The following is a 19,981-nucleotide window of genomic DNA, read 5'->3' on the forward strand; positions in this document are numbered from 1 at the left end:
GAAATTTTATCCAAAAAATAATTTTTGTCTCTAATATATGATGGAAGTTTAACTACAAAAGGAAAAAGATGCTCATGCAGAAAAGGCCAATATTGTGTAAAAAAATATATTTACAAGTGGATACAATAGGACGACCCAGTGGTTACTTAAACACTTGTGGATGTTAGAAAAATAGTAAAACTAGCAATATTACCACCTTAAACTCCAAACTTCTTATCCACATCTTCTTTTGCAAAATAATCCAAACTATACCCTGTATCCAATGATTTTGATATTGTAACAAAGTCTCAATATACTTCTCAATGTTGGATCTCTCCTTTACATTCCTGTCATTCAAATGATCATAGCACATTTGTATATGCTGTTTATAATGCATGACTAGTATTTTATTCCCTTTATTGGCTGGTTTAAAAACTAGCTCATGCACATAACACAAATCCTTTAAAGCTTGCCATTGTCCTTTAGTTAAATTATATTGTACATTATATTTATATCTCATAAAATCATCAAAAGCTCTCTCAACAACATAATTAAAAATCACAGAAAATTGTTGAATACATTCATTATTAAATGGAGGAATAAACTGACTTTTATGTTTAACCTTAGAGATATCTAATAAAACAGTACACGTTAGTCTGAGATATACACAATCCTGTTTCATCAGAAATACAAGAATAAAAGCTCTCATCTAAACTTATACTAGTATTAAGAAAATCATAAACATTCTCTTTGGTCTCATTCTTACTATCTTATTACGAAAGACATATATTAAATGCAGTTCTTGTACAAACTGAAAGATCTCACTTTTAGGCAAATATAAACGAGGCAAAGCCATTGGAATTAATTTAAGTCTCAAATTTAAAATTGACAACTGTGTCTCTGTTATTTCATGACCAGACAAACTGACTACCATGGAATTTGAAATAGTTACATTCCTATCAGCCAATTCAACATATACCGATTCAATAACCATGTTATTGCCATCTACCTCTTTTAAAATTCTTTCACTGTTGTCCCTCTGTGGCAGAGTTATTACTCTGTCCATAACCATTTCTTCCTCGTTTTTTATTGTTTGTAAATTGTCTAGCTTTTTTCGGGGGGGGGGACGACAAAATCTCTGTTCATGAAATATAGGCTCCTGTGCAGATGGGAGTAGAGGAAAGGTGCCCCCCCATCACTTTACCACTCCATGTATCCCATTCCCTCAGAGGAAGCAAAGACACCATTGTGGCTTTTTATGACCATTGTTATGACATAGATGTTTTACCTGTCCTTGGGATTTGGGATTGAACATCTAGAGAAAAGTTGTCCCACTATTATAATCACATACTGTAAATCTCTCTTAAGTTTACTTTTCTGTCGTTCTGTTAAGTTCAATTCATGGGACTTCAACTTATCTCTAATATCAACAAATAGAGAATCAAAATGGAAAGAGCTTAATTGTGCTGTTAATTCAGCACACAACATGTGAACTACTTCCTTCATTTTCCTTTGCTTTCTCATATCGCATTCAGTCAAAATACTAATCCATTCCAAAGAGCAGTGGTGGGTGGCTGCTATCCAACATGCTTGAAAAGTTTTATCCTTGTCACTATTAGAATCAAAAGGGGTACTCTGACTTTTAAAATCCATAACCCCCTAGGTATTGCATCCAATTCCAAATATATTTTAAGAATGAGGATATTAAAATGTATGTTAGTTTCTTTAAGTGAAAGATTTTCCAGTTTACCATACAATTCCTGTACTTCTGCAGTGAAAGTAGTGGCACTATGTTGGCCCACCATTAAGAAATTTAGAAGACAGTTCCCCATTTTTGTTGACAGCAGAATATACTGCTCTATGGTACACTGAGACCTATCAGTCCCCTCATTTCGAAATATATGAGGAATATTGAAAGAAGGGTCTGTGACCTTAGAAATAAATACCAAAATCTGCACAAAATGAAATAAAGACATAAAATATAACTGGCCACAGTCTAATAAAAATACTTTAATAACCTTTAACACTTTGGCAGAATTCCTTCAAGGAGTAAAAAGCCATCTTCCCAGATATACTTAACTGCCATAACAGAATCCTTTTTAAGCCATATTCCTAAGTATTTCATTCTATCATGTCCACATAAATGTGAGTATCGCTGAACCAATTCATGTGTGGGCACATAGTTTACATCTGTAGGCTTTGTTTTGTCTGGATTAATTTTATTTTCCAAAACAACTTCAAACGGTCTCAGAATGTTCCACAACACTGAGATGTTTTTTTCTGGTTTTATCAAGTACAAAATAATAATGTCTGCAAATAAAGCCAGCTTTTCTTGATTGCCAGTTATATCCTTGAATTTCTGAGTATGTTATTTTCTTTGCCAGTGGCTCTAAATATAATGCTAATAAGAAAGGAGAAAAATGACACCCTGCCTGACTCCTCTAGTCAGACACAATTTATTAGAGAGGAACCCTCCCACTTTAATTTTTGCCTCCAATCTCTCATACATCCTCTTATTTATCTTATTATTGTATCAGGAAATGCAAATGCATCCATTTCCCTTCTCATAAAATCCCAGCTTAGTCTGTCAAATGCTTTCTCTGCATCAAAACCCACCAACAACAGTCGTATTTTCTTGCATTCTGCTTCCCTCTTGATCATCATTGTTCTGTTAATGTTGTCAAATGTTTGCCTTCCCTCCACAAAACCATATTGATCCATATATATATCAATTTTGGCAACATATTTGCCATTCTTTTAGCTATTATAGACATAAACACTTTATAATCATGGTTTATAACTGAAATGGGCTGATATAAAACTCGGTTTGATGGGCCTTTACCTTCTTTAAATATTACAGCTACCACAGCTTTCTTCCAGGATGTTGGTGCTTCTCCTCCTTTTAAAATACTGTTAAACAAAACCTTCCTGACCTTTATCACTTTCTTTTCTCCTACTTTCCAACCTTCCACAGAAATACCATCTATTCCTGGAGACTTTCCTATAGTTTGATTTTACATCACTATTTTTCTCTCTTCTCTTCTCTTCCCTTCCCTTCCTATCTTAACTGTTAATTGTTGATCCTCATCTACATCTAACCTTGACATATTTAAGTCTTAAATAAATATTTCTATTTGAATTTTTTTTTTTGGTTTCCACATTCCTCTGCTTTAATTTTAACTATCATAGAATTTACAAAATCTCTCTAATACCTTAACAGGATCTCTGGTTATTTTTCTTGTTATGGGCTCCTTAAGTTTGGCAGTAACCCTTACTATTTTTTGCTACCTAACTCATTGTATTAAGAGTTTTTGTGCTTTGGAATTATTATAAAAAAGTAGTTGTTTAGCAGCAATCTTTCTGAACTCATAAATATTATCCAGATACTCCTTTATTTTCTCTTTAGCTGCACTTCGTCTTGTTCCATGAGAACCCCCTTATTCTGCAATACATTAACCTTTTTCAGCCCCTCTAAATAATTCTTGTTACTTTATATCCCTGTCTCTTTTTATTTCTAAACTATTTTTTAAGTCCACTTTCATTTTATCCTACTCACTAGTTATAACTTCTGAAGAAATTTCTATTTTCCCTAATTGTTCTCGAATAATTTCCACTACCCATTCCTTAAATTCCTGTCTTTTTAACAAGAAGGTGAGGAAGCACCAGTGTCTCATTTTTACTTCCTTACTCTCCGTTTTTGTGTTAGTTGTTATTGGTGCATGATCTGAAATAGTTATTGGATGTATGCCAAAGCTTTCAACTAAATGCACATGTTCCTGTGAAAAATGATTTCTGTCTAGTCTAGCCCAGTTATTGTAACTTGGGGAATAATATGTAAATTCTCTTTGAGGTCCCACTACTGAATGCACAGCTTCCATATTTATTTTATTTATTTATTTATTTATTTACATTTGTTTACCGGGAAATTCTGACTGGACACAGGTCCTTTTTCAGCAGAGGCCCGGGGAGAAAAGCTCCACAGAAAGATATGGTAGATGGTAAATAGCAATAAGGTATGAATACAGTAGGTGATCATGACATGGAGAAATACAAAAGCAAATTTGGTGCAATTGAGTAGTAAGCTGTAAATTACAAACATTGAGAAATAAGAAGTAAAACACAGTGCTACAAATTTTCAAAACAGTAACTAGATAACAATAATAATAGACTAAATGAATAAACTAAATCCTGGAAGGATTAACAAACAGTGAGTAATCTTCAATTCAGTTTTATAGTGATAGAGGGGATACTCTATTTAAAACTGGGAAGGAGAGAAGGGTTGAAGGGGGGGGGGTTAATTAGACGGCGTTAGGACAAGGACAAAGCCAGTGAGAACTTAGGTGAGATTTAAGTGCAGTTTTGAAAAGACTGGAGGAAGGAAGAGTAGTTATGGTAGTGGGAAGGTTGTTCCAAAGCCTGGATATAGTGCAGTAAAATAGTGCTTCACCTGCTGAGTTTTTGGCTTTGGTGACCTGGAGGAGATTTTTGTTGCAGGAGCGTAGTGGCCTGGAAGAGTGGTAACGGTTGGAGAATTGTATGAAGCGATGGGATTCGGAGAGGGTGGTTTACTAGTTTATGAGCAAAGGTATACTTTCATAAATTTCTTCAGAAATCTACCCTCTTTTGTTATATCTTCCCTTCTAGGTCCTTCAGTTACATCATAATTATTGCAAATCAACTTGCATACCCGAGCTATATGTAATATTCACTGCTGAAAGCTGATTATTTCCCTTAAAATTTTCTTAACCTCCATAATAGCAGTTTTAGGTGGAATATAAACATATGGCAGTGTAATCATCCTCCCTTGTCGGTAACCTTTTACTGCCACAAATCTAGCATTACTATATTTTTCATCTTCTGTCACTATTGATCCTTGCCTAGAAAATTAGTATAAGTACTCCCCTTTTTCCTTTGTCCCTGATATTCAGCTGAATATCCTTCCTGAAATCCTTTCTTAATCATATTCACATGCTCACTTTTGAAATGTCTCCTATAGCATTATTTGTGCTCTGCTTTTCTTAATATATTTCAGTTCTCTTAGCTTTCTGTCTATACCTGTAAGGCCATTCATGTTCCAAAATATGTTTAGTGTAACCATATGATGTTATTGTCATCTATTATATATGACAACTTTTTTTAAATATCTATTTACAGCTTTTGTGTTACATAACCCACTAATGTTTGGCATGTTTGGCTGGTTCATCCCTTATAAGGTTGTTTATTGTCATCTCCATTTGAACCTGTGTCACATTTTACAAGCCCTTTTGTTTTAATGAAAACCTTCAAACAAAAATAACAAACGCACCCCCAGAACACCCCTGTCAGTACTTGTCTTGTCTCCATTCCCTTCCCATGTGCGAAAAAACAGTTTATATACTTTCAGAAAACATTAGCATTTAGCCATAAAAAGTGTTCTGGCTTTTATTTCTTCCCTGTATAGTTAGCTTGTTTCCATTGAAACTCAAGTACCAAATGTACATATAGCTGTGCAAGCTTCTCAATTTACACAGAACATTTATTTGCAAAAGGAAATATTTTCATTACATTCAGTGTCCTCTTATTTACTTGCTTACAAAAGAATTATTTGATTAAGTCAAAGGCCTTATTCAGATATCAACCAGTAGAAAACTAAGAGACAACATATCAAGTCTACATTGATTATAATCTGTGCACTTCTACACCCCATCCCCAGCCTCAACAACTCAAGATTACAGCACATTAAATTTAACATGTTTTAGTCCAGCCTTTCTTCTCTCTCTACCTTGTAATGCTTACATTTCCTAAAACTGTAAAAGAAGAAAAAAGAGGGGAAGTACTTGTTTACTTTGGTATTTTTATCACATATAGCAATAACTGAAAATACTTTATAGCATGCAATTTGTATCATGAAGTGTCACATACAAATACTGTTACTAAAACTGTTTTACTTAGTAACTTTTTTTCTTTTTGCCCTCCTTCACTTTAGTGTCCTTCCAGACATTTATGACTTGAAGCTGGTCATATGCATTTCTGCCCCCCCCCCGACATACACACACACACACACACACACACACACACACACACACACACACACACACACACAAGTTTAACAGAGTCAACAAAAGTTCAGTCTTTCCACTTTTTCTTGTAAAGCCATATTTCACAAATGTGATTGATGCTTTATAGTCTCACATTTATTCACTGATTTCAGTGTTGCTGGTCTTTTTCCTGTTTATCTCCATCTCCCAGACCCAGACTCCAGTCCCAGGTTCTCCTGATTTTTCTCATCAGCTATGGTGCTTTTTTCTGTCTCGCAAGCATTTTCCTTTGGAACATTGGAAAAGGATTCACTGGCAAAGCCTCTCTATAAGCTTTATTATCAGAAGAATGAGAAGTAAAGTCCCCTTCTGTTTGATGGCTCACTTTTTGTTGGACAAACCTGCCTCTCAGCATTCCCTGATTGCTGGAATAAAGTTGAATCTGAAGTAGGATATTCATTTGTCTGCAACCTGTGGGTTATGGATCCGATATCGGATCCGAACCGGCATGGTTTTCCAGCTATGGATCCAAGCTCTCAGCTCCTCCCCTCACCCATAATGCCCTGCTCTACCCTCATGACCTTAGATCTCGTTTGCCGCGCATGGTGACTGGATTGGTTTCTATAGCTCTCAGCTAAGTGCTAGTTTTTCTAACTGTTAATACAGAGTTTTGAAGTTTTTTATTCATTTTTGTGTGAAAGTTTAGGTATTCCCGCTGTTGGCGTAGTGTGTGTGTGTTGGGCCTGTGTGTGTATTTTGTTTTAGTTACTTTAGTTAGTAGCTTGTTTATAGATTGGGATGGCTGAACAGCCCAAATCTATATTTTCTAAATGCTCCGAGTGTGGCCATAAGCTTTCCCCGGCTGATGGCCACACTGTGTTAGTGCCTGGGGTTGAACACCTCACATCTGGATGCTCCATTTGTGCAGGGTTCAACCCCAGGGCACTGAAGGAGCGGAGGTCCAAGCTTGTCTTGGCGGGCCTTTTACCGCCGGACTCTGCTCCGACCTCCGCTCCTTCGGGAGTAACCGTGGTTTCGGTTCTTCCCTCCGTGGCACCCTCCTCCTCCTGGGACTCAACCTCCCGCTTCTGGGAGGAGAGGGATGCTAGGAAAAAGGACCGAGGGAGTAGCACCACATGCGGCGGGCCGAGACCTCTGTTTCGGCCCCGCCAGCCAAGCGGGCTTCTCCCCCGGCTCCGTTGTCGGCTCGGTCTCCTCCTTCTCGGCCCCGGTCCCCAGTGTGCTTTTCACCGGGTCCTGAGGAGGAGGAGACCCGATCTCCGTCGAGGCTATCGAGGAGGCACTCCAGGCCTACCTCGGTAGCCTCGCCGAGATCTACATATAGCCTTCGATGCTGATCTGGACCGGATGATGAGAAGATTCATCCAGGCCCAGATGCAGATGGGAGTGCTCTTGCCTCCCTCTGGGGAGCTCAACACCCTTTTTCAAACCTATTGCTCCTTCTCCGACCCGCTATCCGGGTTCGGAGCAGCTGGAGCCGAGCAGCCGAGCCGGGGTGGGTCGGCGCCGATAGTACTGGTACCGGATCCGACCCTGCCCTCGAGTGCATCGGATCCGACCTCTCGGAGCCTGGATCTGAGCCTCGGATCCGGGGATCAGTGCTCCTTCGGCACCGCCTGTGTCGGAGCGCACTGTCCTTCGGATCCGGCCGGGCGCCGCTCCGATCCACTCTTCGGATCCGAGGGGAGCCGATTGTCGGATCCTTTGGTCGAGGTCGGCTCCCTTCGGCGCTTGATGTAGTGGAGAGGGCCCTGTTGAGGGTCTCCGGACCCCGGCACTTGTTCCGCCCGTCCCGCTCCTCTGCACTGGGCCAGGCTTCCACCATCCGGCCCCTGGGACAGCCCGCTTCTGTGCCCCAAGTTGCTCCAATGGAACAAGTTGCTGCTTGCGAGGACTCCTCTGACAGCCCCCAGAGGATGTCCTCGCAAGCATACGTGCAAAAGGAGGCACATTGACTCCCGAGTCTCTCACAGAAGACACGGACTTGGAGGAAGGGAAGGCTCCCACGGTCACCCCGAGGATGTCTCATTTGGAGACATCATGGAAATGCTCCGTATAAGGGTGGTCTGCCCCAAGTCTTCCTCGGACAAGTCCGTGTTCTTGGAGGCATTTGAAGCGGGCCCGTCTACCTCTTGGGTGTCCCTCCTGCCGACCCCTGGTGGACCTCATTACCACCAGGGCGTGGAAGGAACCGGACACCGTGGAGTCAATTCCTAAGAGGCCCGATAGGATCCTTAGCCCACCGTCCGACCGTGCCCATTGGAGTTAGGGGCCTCCGGTAGATGCCATGTTGACGGCGGCCACCAAGAGGGAACTGGCTCAGGAGAGTCCTCAGTCCATCCCCGAGCAAGGAGTCTCGGATGATGGACCGCTTGGGGAAGCGGATGTTTAGTTCAGCGACCTTCTCGGTAAGGGCGCTGAACTACTTGGCACATGTCATTAGGATGCAGCGAGATCTCATTAAAGAATATGCTGCATCTCCCCCAGAGTCCATTTCGGAGGAGGACAGGGTTCTGCACTCCACCCGTATGGCCACTCTTAGGTCAGTTACTAATACCTCTATGCGGCTACTCTCCCACGCTACGGAAGGCACCGCTAGAGCTGCGGGGACAGGCCTAGTCACTAGACGTCAGGCCTGGCTCCGTCACTGCGATTTTTCTGAGCCCTTCAAAGCGTCATTTGCGAACGCCTTTGATGGTTCTGCTCTCTTTGGCAAAACCGTTCGTGAGACGTTGACCCAGAGCGAGAAGGACGGGAAGACGCTGTCTGCCGTCGGAATCCGCTTCTCTGCACCCCAGAGGCCCTACTCTAGGAACCAAAAGGGTCAGAAGAAGATGTGGTTCCGGAAGTCGCAGCAGTCCCAGCCTGCTCCGGACAACCAGTCCTTCCGTGGCAGAGGAGGACAGGGAGGACGCCGCCCTAGAGGCAGAGGGGCTCCCAGAAACTTTGGGTCCAGGGAACCTTTCTCTGAACGGCCCGAGCAGCAACCCTGAGGGGTTGCCTGACTGCTCCACTCTGGAGGCAGTCGGGGGACATTTTTCGGGGCACCTAGCGGCATGGGAGTCCATAACATCACCCGCTGGGTTCTCCAAATCATATCCAGAGGATATCGCATCCCTTTCCTTCACCTTCCAAAGTTGAAGTCCCTCCCAGACGTCCCACCTGGTCAACGGGAGGCCGCTTTGGCAGAAATTGGCCATCTGCTAAAGAAAAGAGCCATCCAGCCCGTCCCCCCAGACCAGATCGGATCAGGGTTCTACTCCAGGTTCTTTTTAGTGCCAAAGAAGACGGGGGAACTAAGACCAATCCTAGACCTCTCTCTCTTGAATCTGGCAGTCCCCAAAGAAAAATTCCAAATGGTCACTCTGCAATCTATTCTCCCCCTTCTGGGAGAAAATCACTGGATGTGCTCGATAGACCTCAAGGACGCGTACTACCACATCCTGATGGACAGGCGCTCCAGGAGGTTCCTCCGCTTCCGGCTGGGAGCCAGTCACTACCAGTTCCGGGTCCTTCCCTTTGGTCTCACCACAGCCCCCAGGGTGTTCACCAAAGTATTAGCAGTGGTAGCGGCCCACCTGAGGCTTCAGGGGGTGCAGGTGTTTCCCTACGGCTTCTTACCGCCCCAACAAGGCATCTACTTTTATTGGCGCGAGACTCCTTTCTCCATCTTGCTCCTTTTCTGGGCATCACAATAAATACAAAGAAATCCAACCTGGCGCCCACACAGCTCTTAGATTTTATAGGGGCCAGGCTAGACACAAGGAGTTTACGAGCCTTCCTCACTGCGGACAGAGTTCAAAATCTGCAGCTCCAGGTGCGGGCCATTCTCCACTCAAGTTCTGTTCCGGCGGAGTTGGTCCTGAGGGCTCTAGGGTCCATGGCATCTGCTATAGCACTTCTTCCTCTTGCCAGGCTCAATATGCGCATTCTACAGTGGACGCTCTTAGTACAGTGGTCATACCTTGCTCTCCCCATGCATCATCCCATTGCGATCAGCAAGGCTTGCAAGCGGTCCCTCTTGTGGTGGCTTCACTCCCGGATCTCCACAGGGGCCGCCCATTTTGTGCTTCTCCCCTCTCGCCACGGTGACCACGGACGCCTCCGCCTTGGGTGGGGCGCTATGGGCCGGACCGTCCAAGGCACGTGGGACGATTCAGAGACCTTACTGCATATCAATGTTCTAGAGATGAGAGCAGTGCTCTTAGCGTTGCTAGCACTTCAGGACTTTCTTCCCTTGGGAACAATTGCGATTCAATCGGACAACATGTCTGTGGTCTGGTACATCAACAAGCAAGGGGGAACAAGGTCTTACCCTCTTTGTCGAGAAGCCATGAGAGTTTGGGAATGGGCAATCTCCACCAACCGCTTTCTAATAGCAACGCACATTCCCGGTCGGTCCAACATCCTAGCGGACAAGCTCAGTCGCACCATTCTGACCCCTTACGAGTGGTCTCTCAATTGTCGAGTAGCGGAACGCATATTCGCACGGTGGGGAACCCCTTCATGCGATCTTTGTGCCTCTCCTCAAACACCAAGTGCGACAGCTTCTTCGCTCTGATACCTCCTCCCAGAGGTTCCCCAAGAGACGCTCTGGTGCATGCTTGGCCACCCGGTCTTCTGTATGCTTATCCACCCTTGCCTCTGATGCTCCAAGTTCTTCAGAAAGCCTCTCGGGTGGGTTGCAGAATGATTCTCATTGCTCCGCTTTGGCCTCGACAGATCTGGTTCCCCTTCCTAAGGTCTCACTCGGTGAATCCTCCTTGGATTCTAGATCCCATCCCGGATTTGATATCCCATCCATCCTGCATTCCTCCTCCGAATCTGGACAACCTGAAGCTGACCGCTTGGCTGCTCCAGTTCCACTCTTGATCAGGACTCCCGGTATTTCGTCACCTGTTAAGGCAATTTTGGTGGCAGCTCATAAACCATCCACTAGAAAGGTTTACCGCAGCAAGTGGAAACGTTTTTCTTTGTGGGCGGAGCGGCAAGGCCTGAATCCTTCACGGTTCCTCTTCCATTAGTGCTTGACTTTCTAACCACTCTCTTTAACGATGGTGCCAGCAGTTCCACAGTCAAAGTACAACTGGCGGCAATTTCTCATTATCACATTGGCCATGACTCTAATCCTCTTATGTCAGCCAAATTGTGTAAAATTTTTCTTAAAGGTACTTTTCTTCTCAGGCCCCTATAAAACAAGCGGTTCCTCCTTGGGACCTCTCTCTGGTTCTACAGGCCTTGACCGCCCCTTCGAGCCAGCTGCCACGGTGGATCTCAAATTCTTGTCCTACAAGACAGCCTTTTTGGTAGCCATTACATCGGCCAAGAGAGTTTCTGAGCTTCAAGCATTATCAGCTAAACCTCCTTACTTGGTATTTCATCCGGACCGTGTCTACCTCAGGACCAACCCGTCCTTTCTTCCTAAAGTCGCTTCTGAAGCAAACATCAATCAGTCCATTAACCTCCCTGTTTTCTTCCCTAAATATGAAAACAAAGGTGAATATAAGCTCCATTCATTAGATGTTCACAGGCAACTTAGATTTTATCTGAACGGGACGGCTGGTCATAGGCAATTCGACCAGTTGTTTATTTCCTTTGCAAAATTCAATTTGGGCAAGCCAATTTCTAAAGTTTCTCTGTCCCGCTGGATTTCACAGTGCATCTTATTGGCTTATCAAGCTTCAGGAAGGCCCGCACCGGAGGGTGTTCATGCCCATTCAACCCGGTCAGTATCTACCTCGGCAGCTTTCAAGGCTAGGATTCCTCTAGATGATATTTGTGCAGCAGCCACGTGGGCTTCATCTCATACTTTTATTTCCCACTATAAGTTGGATCTTGCATCTAGGGGTAGAGCATCCTTTGGCTCCAGCGTGCTCCGGAATATCCTTCCATGATGGCCGCCCAAGATTCAGGTTGCTGGGGACTCTGTCCCACAGGTTGCAGACAAATGAATATCCTACTTCAGATTTAGAAGTTATGTACTCACCATAACGTTCCATCTGAGTAGGTGTATTCATTTGTCTGCAACCATCCCGCCCTCCTATCCCCCTGGCCTTTCAGTTTCCTGCATATTCTATGTTACCCTTTTCAGGGTGTTGTTGCTTTGGCAAACTCGATCTGAGGTCATGAGGGTAGAGCAGGGCATTATGGGTGAGGGGAGGAGCTGAGAGCTTGGATCCATAGCTGGAAAACCATGCTGGTTCAGATCCGATATCGGATCCATAACCCACAGGTTGCAGACAAATGAATACACCTACTCAGATGGAACGTTATGGTGAGTACATAACTTCTAATTCTCTTCCACCTGGTGAATAATCATTTTCCACAAGCACTCTACTAACTCCTATTTTTGATACTCTGCCCTTTTCCCACAGTTTTGTCAGGGTCACTTCTGGCTGCTGATATGATTGCATCTTTACTAATACAAGTCTAGGCTGCTTTCTCATGGCCAGGTTTGGAGCATACATGTGATGTCCCCTTTCAATTAACATATTGTGCTGTGGAATACAAGTCCAGTTTGCTTATTTGTGCTTTCATAAAATTAATACAGTCTGTTCCTATCAGTTTTTCTTGTACAGTAGAAATCTCATTTTTTTCCTGTGCTCTCTGTCTTCTAAGTTTACCATTTTATGAAGCAGTTCATCTTCAGCTGTCTCGTACTCAGCCAGCCTTTTCTTCATTTAGGCCTCTGATTTTTGCAGTTTTACCAGTTCATCTGAAGAGTTGTTTAATTTTTTCAAGCTTTTTGTTATTTGTGTTAATATACTCCGGTGTTTTGTTTATTTTAATCAGATCCAAACACATTTGATTTATCTTTTCCTCTAAATTACTGGAAGCCAGTGTCTTGCACCAAAGCTGGAGTTTGAACTGCTTTTTGCTGGCATCCAGGCAGTGTAGTTACTTGCCTAGTAACTTTTTTAACTAAAACTTGCAGATTATCTGGACCTTATCTCTCAGTTTCTTTCTTCTCACTGTGAGAGCTGAAATCAAGCTGTTGATCAGTGTGCAGCCATCATGGAAGTCCCTCATTTTCCATATTTATGTTTATGCAAAAATGGGGTATAATGCTGTAACATTGGAGGCCTGTGCAAGCAGTGAATGTTCATAAAAACTGACATGAAACATGGTAGTTTACAAAGGCATCCAGATGTACAAGTGTTAGGTAAAACAGTTAAGAATATTAGTAATAATTTCATATCTGCATATACATCTTATAAACTGTGACCTACATGTAAATAAATGCTGCCATCTGATACACAATATTCTGCTACTGGTACTTGCTTTCTCAGATGGACATTTTCATAGATAAGACTATTGTTTTTAAATAATGTGAATATATTGTATGCATCATTTGCATTTTTGCAGCTGCAGTTTCATAAAACAGCAGTCTTATCATACATCATTGGAAAGCTCTCAACGAGTGGAACAGTTTTCCCACTGATAGCTTGGGTTTACCTTGCATGCTTTCAGAGGTATATAACCCTTTGTTTTGCCATAATATTAGTATTTTTTTTTCTTTTTTTCTTTTGCAAATCTAGAGTATAATATTGGTGTCACTATGTAGACTTGCTAGTGAAAGCTTCTTGTAGGCCTTTGTCTGAAGAAGACCTTTGCTGTTTTGCATTTTTATCATTTGAATCATTGTGGGGGTACTAAAGATCATATGAAGTATGTTTCAATACAGGACTTTTGAGAAAACCTCTCAAGAAGCAAGTTAGTTCTTGGTATCAAAGACTTTATGAAACAAGGAAAATAATTAGCCTTTTGCTATTGAGGACTTACTGAGTTAATAACCTTACATCTAGGTAATTTTATGGTATTCTGTGCATCCACTATAGGTAAGTGCAGGAAAGCATAAATGAGTCAATGATGTGAAATTCCATGTTTGAAATTCTGGAGTTGCTTGGAGATTAGACAGCACTTGTGGTGCAATTAAATGCATGAAAAATTCTTTTAAACTGAATAAGTAAAGCAGCTTTAAAAAAATGCAGTTTTTAAAAAATGTTCTTATTTAAATTGCTGAATTGCAGCACAAAATAGTATGAATTCAGTACTATGATTAAGCTACATTGTAGCAATAGTACTGTATATGATTTGACTTTGACGCTGTAGTCATGGCTGAAACAAGGCAGACCACACAAGTAGTGGGTTGGGTACAAAAGGGAGCATGGCTTTTTATCCTTTTCTGAAAAAAAAATAAAATAAAACTTCCTTCATATTTTTGGAGAACTTAATTGGTTTTGTGGACAAGATCATCCTAAAAGCATCTGGAACATCTTCTAGCATTACATCCAATAGTCCTTTCATTTATCTTGGACCAGTCTGAGGATAACTTACTATGAATGTCAGCAAAACCAAAGTCTTGCTTTTCTGGCATAGTACCTAAACCTACCCAAACTTTGCATAATTTGAATATACTTGTAGCTACTTGCACACACTTAAAAACAGTACACCAGATTAAAACAGTTGGGTATGCTCCTGGACCCCTCTGTTTTTTGTGGTCTTCACATAGACTACATAAAAGGCAGAATCTGCGTAGTGTTAATAGAGTTTTATAGAGCCATACGTTTTCTTACTAGAGGCATTCATTTCACCCTTAAGAGGTCTCCTGTGCCTGTCTCAGAGTCTGGTCTTCCTCTGTTCTACTTCAAACAAACTAAGCAAATCTCTCAAATGACTTAAAGAAAATCTCCATTTTCTTGACGCAAACACCCAGAGAGAACATGATTGCAGAACACTCAAAAAAATGTAGAACACAAAAAAAGGGGCAAACTGCCTTCACTTGCATTCATCTCCTTTATGCTCTTATACAAAATTTGCTGTCTAGACTGTTTCCTCTCTCTCTCAAAGCCACTCTGTCCTTTAACACCTCCACCTGATCATTACACACACACTCCCAAGGCATCATCTGCCTGTAACTATCCAAGTAAATGCTCACATCATTTCCTCACTTACTGCCTTCTTACTGTCTCCATTAACTAGTTGGTGCCTTTATCTGCCTTTTACATGGATGTTGCTGATTAGGTTGGCAGGTTTATAATTTTATTTCCTTGTGTGTGTGTATGTCTGTGTGTGTGTATATAGGTACGCTTGCTCAGTGTGTGGAGCTCACACCCTGAAGAAAATATGTCTCGTGCAGTTTTTTAGAGCTAGCATGTAACATCATTACATGGCATCATCAGGAAGTGTGCATCTCTCTGTGTGGGAGCTAGTGAATGCAGAAATTTGTGCCGAGAGGATGTTATTACAAAACAACTGATAAAATAAGTATTCACAATACCTATTGTTTCCTGTTGATTGAAACATTCTTGGAATGCAGTTGTATAACACATTGCTAAATAATTAAGTATAGCAGAATTCTAGTGTCAGTACATGTACTCATGATGGCAGATAATTGTTCAAAATGAAGGATTATTTAAAGAAATAGGGGAACTAGAGAATAAGATTTCTATGGCTTTATGTAGAACAAGAACCAGATAATAGGTGTGGGACATTATATTGCTCAGAAATGGCCAAACATAGTTAAATGTTATTTTAATTTGAATTACACATGCCTTTGCATTTTCAGCAGTGTAATTAAAATTGTTCCCCTTTCTTTCTACAGACATTTCAACTTTCCAGATCAGTGGACACTGACAAGGAAGCAGACCTGTCAAGGGAATTGTATCATCCTGCCACAATCTTTATGGGTCACCAAATGTCATTCAGTTCAAGCAATGAACAGCTCAGTACACTGCAGTCATCTTACCAGCCTACCGAAAGCCTTTTAACTCCTCACCCAAGCTCGCAGAAGCAGACAGCAGAGAGTAGTCCTGTGACTGATAGCTCTATTTTAAAAGCCAAAAGCAACGTGATACTCCTAAATAAATCTGACAAAAAGGATGGGACTGTTTACCTGCAGAACAGAAAAAAAATGCCTCTCACGTCCACTGTACTTTATGAGAATGAATTACCTCATGCATCAGGCACAGAAACTAGTAACACTGTCATAAATAGCAGTCTGTCTCCGAGCAAAATCACTGACAAGCTTTGCTCCATGTTACCTCCACAAAAGCAGGGATTAACTCTTCAGAATGGAACTAATGATTTGAAGGCTGCTGTCTTTGATGCAGAAAGAAAGGCTGAGCCTGAACATTTTGAACTAATTCAGAATGCCCTGGTACCTCCAGTAACTTCATCTCTGAGCTGTTTTCATAAGAGTCAACCAAGAAGTGAGTCTTTAGTTGAGAAACATGACATCACAGATAAGCATTCAGGTATTATATTTCTGCTTGACTTCTGTTCAGAAGTGGCCTATTGACAGAAGGATGCTCTTTTCCTTGAAAAATTTACATAATTTACTAGTTCTGCTTAAAAGAAGACCTGATGTTTGCAAGAATCATTTCTCAAACTATACATTCTTTTTTCTGGTAGATGCTGATCCTACAGAATCACTTACCTTTTGAGCATCAGCGGTTATTTACGTTTTCCCTCTTTATCATGAAAGCCCCATATCTATGATGTTAGACTCATTACTGTTTTAGTTGGTCATCTCATCTGCTGTGGATTTTCAATCCATTTTAGGCATATGATGTAAAATAAAAAGAAGGCTGAGAATAAATTAGTCCATTTGTATGCTATATTTCCTCATCTGGGTATGTTAAACAGTTTGACAGCTTAGATCTGTGGTGATGTGTGTGTTGAGTATAAATATATAAAAATTGATTGCCTGTGACTGGTTACCATCTAGTAGAGTGAGTTTTAGCTTCCTTTTTACACATTGCTAGGTTAACTCTGAGAAATCTTCTACAGTTTCACTTTAATTTTATTATAAAAAGGTATATTATTATGTTATATTGTTTGTTACTGTGCCGTTACTTTTGAATTATATGGTATTTTTCATAGTTAATGCTCAACTCCAAGGAAAGGACTGATTGCATTTTCTCCATTTTAGTTGCTCATTTTTATCATTCATTACTGTGATGGTTGACTTATCGTTTCTTGCCACATTAGTACTGGCATATGTCAACTCCATGACTAATTATCATTGAGCCCTTAGTCCTGACACCTGTCAGTCAGCAGCAGAAAAAAGCTGTAGTCATTATAGCATCCTCCATGAATTCTACACTCAAACAAATGCCTTCCTCATCTTTGGATCCTCTGTCAAGGAAGATAGTTTGCAAGTGGAATCACATAATCTTCCCCATGGAATCTTCTACTCCTGATGTCAATACAGAAGAGATGCAACTCGTCTGTATTCCTCTGAAGTATTCAAGGTCGAGCAGATTTTTGAAGTATTGAGACAGAGTGTGGATGGTTTACTTACCCTATGTCTTTCCCATAGAGAATGTTGTAAAAGGCCTTTTCGTTTGTCCAACATTCTTGGGGTATTCTTTTCATTGGTGGACATGCTTCACTTGGCCACCAGCACAATTTAGAGGTACCATTATATGCTATCCATGAAGGTCAGCCAACTCTTTTTGACTTAGAGAGTGGACCTTTTGGGTGGAGACTGCCACACCAGACACCTCAGTATCAGCAGCTGCCTTCAGAAGGCCTCTCACCCCTCACAGTCCTGCAGTCCAACCTCAGATAAGACGTCAATGGTGATGAACTATTTAAGGAAGCAAGTGTATGTGACCTCCACCTTTTCTTTTAAGGGTGTTTAACTCTCCTGTTCATGGTGGAATTTCAGTGGGATCTGCTCTCTGAAATGCAGTAGTCCCTATTGCAGTTACCAAAGTCCAGTCAGCTACTTTTTCTAGCATCATGAGCCTTATGATGATGGTGACCTGTAATGCCACCAAAGGTTCAGCCAGGGCTGCAGACCCAGACATGGCTATTCACTGGTATGTATTGTGTAGGCTCACAGATTTTGCTAAGGACATAAAGACAACATTTAAGAACTCCCTTTTCCAGGGTCCTAGCATATTCAGCCATGATGTCAAGGCACACCTCAAAGTATAAAGAAAGAAGAGAAAACCTTCCTTCCTGTTGGCATAATGTTTAAGCCACCTCCTTTTCCATGATGCAAAAAAAACAGTGCCATACGTGGTTAGGTCACAGTAAAAGATCCAACAAAAATCTGTTAGGAGCCCTAATACTGAAAGCAGCTCTCAGAAGGGTTATACTGCCATGGCAAAAAGTGTTTTAGTCCTTGAGAGACATGGTGCACTTTCAGATGGTCAGCATCAGCAGCCCTGAGACCATGCCCAAGTATCCTATTCTAGAGGCATTTGGTGGCTTCCTGTTCCTCCACCTTTCCACCAGGCTATCTTTCGTCAATAGATTTGGTATTGGCTAAATAGAGGTGCAGGGACCCATACTTTTCTCCCTTCTCAGATGACTGGCTCCTACTTGATACTTCCCTATTAGGACTGATCTTGGATTGAACGTTTCTTCTGAAAATTGTCTAGTTACTAGTTGCAATGGTAAGCATTCTGAAGTTGCAGTTGGAACCCTGCTAACTACTCATGGTCATTGTTTTCAGTTTGCACACAATAAGATGTGGTTCATAGCGGCTACATCCCTATCAACACTAATCTTGGATCAGAAGTTTCCACTCAAAATTTTATAGTCCTTAGGTTTAATGGTAAGCCATGTGAAGTTCCAGTTGGAACCTTCCCAACTGCTTATTGCCTTCAGCCTGGACATGGTAAGATACAGAAGCCATCTTACTTATGTCAGAGTTTATGTTCTCTATCATAAGCTTTTTGTATTCATAAAGTCTCAGTCAACTTCTGCTCACATGTCTCAGAACTCTGTACCTGATGACAGCAGCAATTCCTATAGCATCATTTGGTGAAACCGCATGAGAGTTCTGCAGTGGACACTGTAAGTTCAGTGATCAGGTACTAGATCCATTATTTCAGCAAGTCACTATACCCAGAGCTTGCAGGAGACCTCTACAAAAGTGGATACATCTATTCAGCCTTGTACAAGGCATTCCATTCTATGTTCCCACCCCACTGGTAGCAGTCAGCATGGAATCTTCTGCACTAAGGTGAGATTTCTATGAAGGGCAAATTATCCAAGGTGTATGGATCTCCCCAAGACAGGCAAGTCTTCACATCAGCATAATGTATATGAGAGAAGTTCATACCTTCCTAGCACTTCGGAACACTCTGCTCCAGGGTGCAATAGCCATCTACCCAGATGACGTGGCAGTGTGATGGTACCTCAGCAAACAAGGGAAGTCTGCTGTTGCCCTGTGTGTAGAAATTCTATAAGGATATGGCCATTGGCTAACCCCATCACATTGGCTTTTGATAGACTGTCATATTCTAGGAGAAAGTAGTTCAGTAATACAGAGGCTCAGCCTTTGTTTACTGGTGCCTTGTGAGTGGCCCCACAACCCATCAGTTGCATGATAGCTTTCCCATAGTTGGGGCAAGACCTACTGTAATCTCTTTGTCTCCCCAGCTAATACCAAGTGCAGCATCTTCTACTGCAAATTCTCTCAAGTGGAGGGAATGCCATAGGGATGTTCTGCTTTAGAAATTACCCCTGGACTCATTTATGCCTTTCCTTTCTCCATTTTCTCTGATAATGAGATTCATTCAGAAAGCAAATCAATAGAAGTCCAAAATCATTATCATAGCCCAAATTTGGTTTCAATGTATAGTTACCCTTTCTTATGCCTTACCTTTTTTGGAGGAAACTTTCCATTCTCATACACTCTGACCCTGTTGTCTCACCTCAGCTCACCAGTAAGTCCCATTCATTTCTTCACTCCCAATGTCTAATTCCATGTTTTCTTCACTTTTAATAATGGCCATTAATCTTTTTTTCCCTTCAAGGATGGGTCATATTGTCATATCTTCCCCAAAAGCCTAATACTTATAATACCAATAAATGTAAGTGTATGTACTTCTCCTTGTAGTATTATCCTGGATATGCTGGATTTTTTCTCTTTTCATCACGTTTGGTTTATCCGGGCATCTACCGTACTTGCTAGCCTGCTCTCTACTAGTATTATCCAGAGA

At 41.7% G+C, this 19,981-nt stretch overlaps 1 protein-coding gene across 3 annotated transcripts in view; it reads left to right on the plus strand.

Moving 5' to 3' along the window:
* The window catches only part of KIZ (kizuna centrosomal protein), a 1,514,946-nt gene that overhangs the window by 422,120 nt on the left and 1,072,845 nt on the right, over positions 1-19,981 (plus strand). For 2 of the 3 annotated variants that reach the window (XM_044057131.1, XM_044057146.1), the window contains one exon: positions 15,622-16,273. In XM_044057131.1, the coding sequence (XP_043913066.1) occupies positions 15,622-16,273 (652 nt within the window). The remainder of the gene's footprint in view (positions 1-15,621; positions 16,274-19,981) is intronic. The other variant, XM_044057139.1, reaches the window with a different exon arrangement.

This window comes from Protopterus annectens, chromosome 1.part2, assembly GCF_019279795.1.
Source record: "Protopterus annectens isolate FY-2018-M chromosome 1.part2, PAN1.0, whole genome shotgun sequence".
In the NCBI taxonomy this organism is placed as follows: domain Eukaryota; kingdom Metazoa; phylum Chordata; order Ceratodontiformes; family Protopteridae; genus Protopterus; species Protopterus annectens.